This window comes from Anguilla anguilla, chromosome 16 (assembly GCF_013347855.1).
Source record: "Anguilla anguilla isolate fAngAng1 chromosome 16, fAngAng1.pri, whole genome shotgun sequence".
Taxonomy (NCBI): Eukaryota; Metazoa; Chordata; class Actinopteri; order Anguilliformes; family Anguillidae; genus Anguilla; species Anguilla anguilla.
This window is the reverse complement of record NC_049216.1, coordinates 36,600,147-36,607,179: the sequence shown is the minus strand read 5'-3', so window position 1 is coordinate 36,607,179 and position 7,033 is coordinate 36,600,147. Positions and strand designations below refer to the sequence as shown.

Genomic DNA, 7,033 nt, shown 5'->3' with positions numbered 1-7,033 from the left:
CGAACATCCTCACAGGTACCCACACACAAACCACACACAGTCCATGAACATCCTCACAGGTATCCACACACAAACCATGAACATCCTCACAGGTAACCACACACAGACCAGAAAAGTACTACTTCTTAGAGTTCACCTTGAACAGCCCAGAAAAAACATGTTGGTCATGAGCGGGTGAAATATGCATTAAAAAGAACACCCGAGGCGCTCTTTTTGTGTAAAACTTAAAAACATTTAACACATCTAAGCAAGAGTAATTTGTCTTATTTTCCGGTTTATACAGTTTTCCAGAGAACCCCTTTGTGTTTTCACTGCTGCCTCCCCAGTGTTTTCAACAAAAAGCCTTTTTTTCTCAAGGCGTTTTTAAATATAAAAAGTACTGAAGCCTCTCAGCTATTGATCTCTGTGTGTTTTCCGGCCATGTCTTTGTCTTAACACTAGCCTCTCTTTTCTGTCACTAACTGCCACAGTTACTTAGCAGAGTCTAAATGTCGCTGTGCAGTCACCACAGGTCATGTGTGCATGTAAACATACCATAACAGCTCACACACACGCACACACACACACACACACACACACACACACACAGACACACAAACACACAAACACACACCCACACATATTCACACATTCACGCACAGCCACACGGCTCACACACTCTCTCACTCTCTCTCTCTCTCTCTGCTGTGACTCCTCCCTCTGCCCGTTGTCAGGTCCTGACCTTTTTTGCTTTGTGTGCTTTCTTTCTTTCTTTCGCTCTTCTCTCTCCCTCTCTCCCCTCTCCACTCTCCCTCCCTCCCTTTCATTTCACACAGCAGGAGAGAGAAAACAAGAACAGGGACAGCGTCTCAGGGAACAGCAGGGCCTCCCTTTCTGCACAAATCCCTATTTCCCTTTGCCCTCCGTCTCTCTCTCTCTCTCTATCTCTCTCCCTCTCTCTCTCTCTCTCTCTGTCTCTCTCTCTCTCTCTCTCTGTCTCTCACTCTCTCCTTGTCTTTCTCTCAGGTCGAGGCCTACCTGTCCTGTGTGCAGACTTGCGCAGGCCGCTGGTCGTTCTGTCTGTCTGCACAGGCGGCAGTGCGCGGCTGCGTGTCTCCGTGGCGACGGGCCCGGTGGGACGGCGGCGGGGGGGAGGTGGACTACGGTCCGTTTGGCAGACTCAGACGCTGGGAACACTCCGAAACTGCGCCTGACGCTGTGAGCCTTTGCTGCAGACCTGCCGAGCGCTCGCTCACTTCCTGGTTCAGCTCTCCCCTCTGTGTACGCGCTGCGTGTGTGCGCCTGTGCGTCGCTTTCTCTTTTTTTCTCCTCCAACTTCCTGCTTCATCTGGAGAGAGAAACAACAAATGAGCGTGGATAGAAAGTGAGTGAGTGTGTGTGTGTGTGTGCGTGTGTGTGTGAGAGAGAGTAAGAGAGAGACAAACTGGCGTGACAGCTAAAGAGACCAGCCCACAGATGAATTTTGCTCAGCAGAACAGGATTAACAGGGTAGAGGTGGCCAGAATGCAGAACTGCAGAGGAAGACTCTGTTTAGCATAGCAGCATAGCATGCTCCTGCTTGGCTGCTCACATTAAGGGTGTGTGTGAGTGTGTGTGAGTGTCTGTGTGTGTGAGAGAGAGAGAGTGTGTGTGTGAGTGTGTGTTTGTGTGTGTGTGTGAGAGTGTGAGTGTGTGTGTCTGTGTGTGTGAGAGTGTGAGTGTGTGAGTGTGTGTGTGTGTGTGAGAGTGTGTGTGAGAGAGAGAGTGAGAGTGAGAGTGTGTGTGTGTTTGTCACGCAGCAGTTAGCACAGTTCAGTAGCTTAGCATGCTCCTGCTTGGCTGCTCACATTAAGGGTGTGTGTGAGTGTGTGAGAGTGTGTGTGTGTGTGAGAGTGTGAGTGTGGGTGTGTGTGTGTGAGAGTGTGAGAGTGTGAGTGTGTGTGTGTGTGTGTATGTGTGTGTGAGAGAGAGAGTGAGAGTGAGAGTGTGTGTGTGTGAGAGAGAGAGAGTGTGAGTGTGTGTGTCTGTGTGTGTGAGAGTGTGTGTGAGAGTGTGAGTGTGTGTGTCTGTGTGTGTGTGTGTGTGTGTGAGAGTGTGTGTGAGAGTGTGAGTGTGTGTGTCTGTGTGTGTGAGAGTGTGAGTGTGTGTCTGTGTGTGTGTGAGTGTGTGTGTGTTTGCCACGCAGCAGTTAGCACAGTTCAGTAGCTTAGCATGCTCCTGCTACTGCATTTCCCACCAGCCATGTGGGCTGCAGATTATGATGGATGCCGTTAGATCTTACAAAGTGAACGTTTTTCAGTACTTTGACAACAATCAGGCATTTATACTGAATAAATCATGAATACACTTTTCCTCTCAATATAATAATATTTTCGCACATAAATCAACTGGAAGTGAACTGAATATTTTTAGGCTGAAAAATAGATGCGTTTGATTTGCTTTATTTGAATTCGTTTTTTTTTCTTCTTCTCTCAGGCATTGCCTAATTAGCAGATGTAAGTCTGGGGCAGGAGCAGAAACAGATGTGTTTTGGGCGCGGAGTTGTTCTGCGTGGTTGTAAACATTTTCCAGGGGTTTTGGGTTTTAGGCCTGTCCTGCTCACTGCCTGAGTGTGGAGGAATCTGAACAGAGCGAGAACGGCAGAGCAAACGCACCGTTAATCCCAGCTTCCTAAAGTCTGTTCTCCACCTTACACCCGTTTCCCAAACAGGGAAGATCGCCATAAACCCCACGCACTGGAGAAGAGGCAGGTTGGGGCATTCTGAGGGTACAGAGGCAGGTTGGGGCATTCTGAGGGTACAGAGGCAGGTCGGGGCATTCTGAGGGTAAAGAGGCAGGTTGGGGCATTCTGAGGGTACAGAGGCAGGTTGGGGCATTCTGAGGGGTACAGAGGCAGGTTGGGGCATTCTGAGGGTAAGGAGGCAGGTTGGGGCATTCTGAGGGGTACAGAGGCAGGTTGGGGCATTCAGAGGGGTACAGAGGCAGGTTGGGGCATTCTGAGGGTACAGAGGCAGGTTGGGGCATTCTGAGGGTAAAGAGGCAGGTCGGGGCATTCTGAGGGTACAGAGGCAGGTTGGGGCATTCTGAGGGTAGAGGCAGGTTGGGGCATTCTGAGGGTAAAGAGGCAGGTTGGGGCATTCTGAGGGGTACAGAGGCAGGTTGGGGCATTCAGAGGGTAAAGAGGCAGGTTGGGGCATTCTGAGGGTAGAGGCAGGTTGGGGCATTCTGAGGGTAAAGAGGCAGGTTGGGGCATTCTGAGGGGTACAGAGGCAGGTTGGGGCATTCTGAGGACCGATTCATGAGCAGTCAGGAATAATCAGTGCACCTAATCCACCGCAAAAATACATAACAAAACAAATTAATTACAGAAGAACATGGAGTCTACATCCTGTTTTCTAATCATAAATACATAGTGCATGCGCGCGCTCGCCTATCTTACATACACGCTCTATCTTACTGCTGGGTGACTGAGCGACCTCCCCTGCCTTGGTAACCGTAACAACGGGGAATTTGAAAGCGTGTGTGTGGGTGGCCGAGCGCGCGGCTGGGAGTGCCCCCCCCCGGAGTCGGCACCTCATTTCACACTCCAGTGCCCCCCATTAGAGGCAACAGGGCGGGGGGCAGGACTCACACACTGCTGATGAGGCCTGAAGAGGCTCTGCAGTCTCCACTGAAGGAACAATTACACGTGTGTGTGTGAGTGTGTGTGTGTGTGTGTGTGTGTGAGTGTGTCTGTGTGAGTGTGTGTGAGTGCACATGCGTGCAGATGTATGTGTGTGCATGCGTGAGAGTGTGTGTGTGTGTGAGTGCACATGTGTGCAGATGTATGTCTGTGTGTGTGCATGTGTGAGAGTGTGTGAGTGCACGTGCATGCAGATGTATGTGTGTGTGTGTGCACGTGTGTACGGATGTGTGTGTGTGTGTGTCTGTGTGAGTGTGTGTGTGCGCGTGTGTGTGTCTGTGTGAGTGTGTGTGTGCGGATGTGTGTGTGTGTGTGTGTGTGCATGTGTGTGAGTGTGTGAGTGCACATGTGCGCAGATGTATGTCTGTGTGTGTGCATGTGTGAGAGTGTGTGAGTGCACGTGCATGCAGATGTATGTGTGTGTGTGTGCACGTGTGTACGGATGTGTGTGTGTCTATGTGCGTGTGTGTGAGTATGTGTGTGCATGCGTGCGGGCAGGGTTGGAAAGGTTAGTGGGGGGATGGGTGTGTGTGTATGTGCTAGGCAGAAAAGGTTGGGGGGAGGGGGGGGGGAGGGGAACTCATATTAGAGAAATCATTCATGCATGGCATATAGGCCATATAGGAACAAATTTAGAAAAAATACATGATGTTTTATTAATATTACTGAAGGTCATGCATAATGTAGACCTGCCGTTACAGGGAGCAGTGTTCTGTTCATTCCTCTTTCCTTCCACTTCACACAATCAATAGCTTCCCCCTGTCTATACAGCGCATCCGTTCAGTAAGCCAGGGAATCGATCATCTCCTGAACAGAGCACGCAACGCAGCGTCACACCCTGTCTGCTGTGACACTGAGCCGGGGGGGGGAGCGTGCTGGGGGAGGAGCGTGCTGGGGGGGCAGCGTGCTGGGGGAGGAGCGTGCTGGGGGGGCAGCGTGCTGGGGGGGCAGCGTGCTGGGGGTGCAGCGTGCTGGGGGTGCAGCGTGCTGGGGGCGCAGCGTGCCGGGGGAGGAGCGTGCTGGGGGAGGAGCGTGCTGGGGGGGCAGCGTGCTGGGGGCGCAGCGTGCTGGGGGGGCAGCGTGCTGGGGGTGCAGCGTGCTGGGGGTGCAGCGTGCTGGGGGTGCAGCGTGCTGGGGGCGCAGCGTGCCGGGGGCGCAGCGTGCCGGGGGAGGAGCGTGCTGGGGGAGGAGCGTGCTGGGGGTGCAGCGTGCTGGGGGCGCAGCGTGCCGGGGGAGGAGTGTGCTGGGGGTGCAGCGTGCTGGGGGGGCAGCGTGCTGGGGGTGCAGCGTACTGGGGCAGGAGCGTGCTGGGGGTGCAGCGTGCTGGGGGTGCAGCGTGCTGGGGGAGGAGCGTGCTGGGGGGGCAGCGTGCTGGGGGTGCAGCGTGCTGGGGGAGGAGTGTGCTGGGGGCGCAGCGTGCTGGGGGGGCAGCGTGCTGGGGGTGCAGCGTGCTGGGGGGGCAGCGTGCTGCGGGAGGAGCGTGCTGGGGGGGCAGTGTGCTGCGGGAGGAGCGTGCTGGGGGGGCAGCAAGCTGGGGGTGCAGCGTGCCGGGGGTGCAGCGTGCTGGGGGAGGAGCGTGCTGGGGGGGCAGCGTGCTGGGGGAGGAGCGTGCTGGGGGAGGAGCGTGCTGGGGGTGCAGCGTGCTGGGGGAGGAGCGTGCTGGGGGAGGAGCGTGCTGGGGGGGCAGCGTGCTGGGGGAGGAGCGTGCTGGGGGGGCAGCGTGCTGGGGGAGGAGCGTGCTGGGGGCGCAGAGTGCTGGGGGAGGAGCGTGCTGGGGGGCAGCGTGCTGGGGGTGCAGCGTGCTGGGGGGTGCAGCGTGCCGGGGGTGCAGCGTGCCGGAGCACCAGCACTGGGGGTCACTTCCAGGGGCCCATCTGAAGGCCCGCTTCACGCATCATGTCCTTGTGACATGCGCAGAACCAGCGGATTGGAGACCTGCCACTGGCCACTCCCCCCAGCCCTCAGCACAGAGGTCAACATGGGGCGTGGCCGAGGTCACACTGCCGTCTGGATATTCCACCAAAGTCCACCACTTTTGAGCCCCGGGACCACAATCCCCTGACCTAGGGAAGCCCCCACTGATCTTTCCTGACCTAGGGAAGCCCCCACTGATCTTTCCTGACCTAGGGAAGCCCCCACTGATCTTTCCTGACCAAGGGAAGCCCCCACTGATCTTTTCTGACCAAGGGAAGCCCCCACTGATCTTTCCTGAGCTAGGGAAGCCCCCACTGATCTTTCCTGAGATAGAGGAGCCCCCACTGATCTTTTCTGAGCTAGGGAAGCCCCCACTGATCTTTCCTGAGCTAGGGAAGCCCCCACTGATCTTTCCTGAGCTAGGGAAGCCCCCACTGATCTTTCCTGACCAAGGGAAGCCCCCACTGATCTTTCCTGACCTAGGAAAGCCCCCACTGATCTTTCCTGAGCTAGGGAAGCCCCCACTGATCTTTCCTGAGCTAGAGAAGCCCCCACTGATCTTTTCTGAGCTAGGGAAGCCCCCACTGATCTTTCCTGAGCTAGGGAAGCCCCCACTGATCTTTCCTGGGCTAGGGAAGCCCCCACTGATCTTTCCTGAGCTAGGGAAGCCCCCACTGATTTTTCCTGAGCTAGGGAAGCCCCCACTGATCTTTCCTGAGCTAGGGAAGCCCCCACTGATCTTTCCTGACCAAGGGAAGCCCCCACTGATCTTTCCTGACCTAGGGAAGCCCCCACTGATCTTTCCTGAGCTAGGGAAGCCTCCACTGATCTTTCCTGAGCTAGGGAAGCCCCCACTGATCTTTCCTGACCTAGGGAAGCCCCCACTGATCTTTCCTGACCTAGGGAAGCCCCCACTGATCTTTCCTGACCTAGGGAAGCCCCCACTGATCTTTCCTGAGCTAGGGAAGCCTCCACTGATCTTTCCTGACCTAGGGAAGCCCCCACTGATCTTTCCTGACCTAGGGAAGCCCCCACTGATCTTTCCTGAGCTAGGGAAGCCCCCACTGATCTTTCCTGACCTAGGGAAGCCCCCACTGATCTTTCCTGAGCTAGAGAAGCCCCCACTGATCTTTCCTGAGCTAGAGAAGCCCCCACTGATCTTTCCTGAGCTAGGGAAGCCCCCACTGATCTTTCCTGAGCTAGGGAAGCCCCCACTGATCTTTTCTGAGCTAGGGAAGCCCCCACTGATCTTTCCTGAGCTAGGGAAGCCCCCACTGATCTTTCCTGAGCTAGGGAAGCCCCCACTGATCTTTCCTGAGCTAGGGAAGCCCCCACTGATTTTCCCTGAGCTAGGGAAGCCCCCACTGATCTTTCCTGAGCTAGGGAAGCCCCCACTGATCTTTCCTGAGCTAGGGAAGCCCCCACTGATCTTTCCTGAGCTAGGGCAGCCCCCACTGA

General features: G+C 55.5%; 1 protein-coding gene across 1 annotated transcript in view; it reads right to left on the bottom strand.

Annotated features, from left to right (window-relative positions):
- Nucleotides 1–4,492: 4,492 nt before the first annotated feature.
- The window catches only part of LOC118215608 (vegetative cell wall protein gp1-like), a 3,519-nt gene continuing 978 nt past the window's right edge, over nt 4,493–7,033 (bottom strand). Inside the window, exon 2 of the mRNA XM_035396506.1 lies at nt 4,493–5,463. Within this exon, the coding sequence (XP_035252397.1) occupies nt 4,493–5,463 (971 nt within the window). The remainder of the gene's footprint in view (nt 5,464–7,033) is intronic.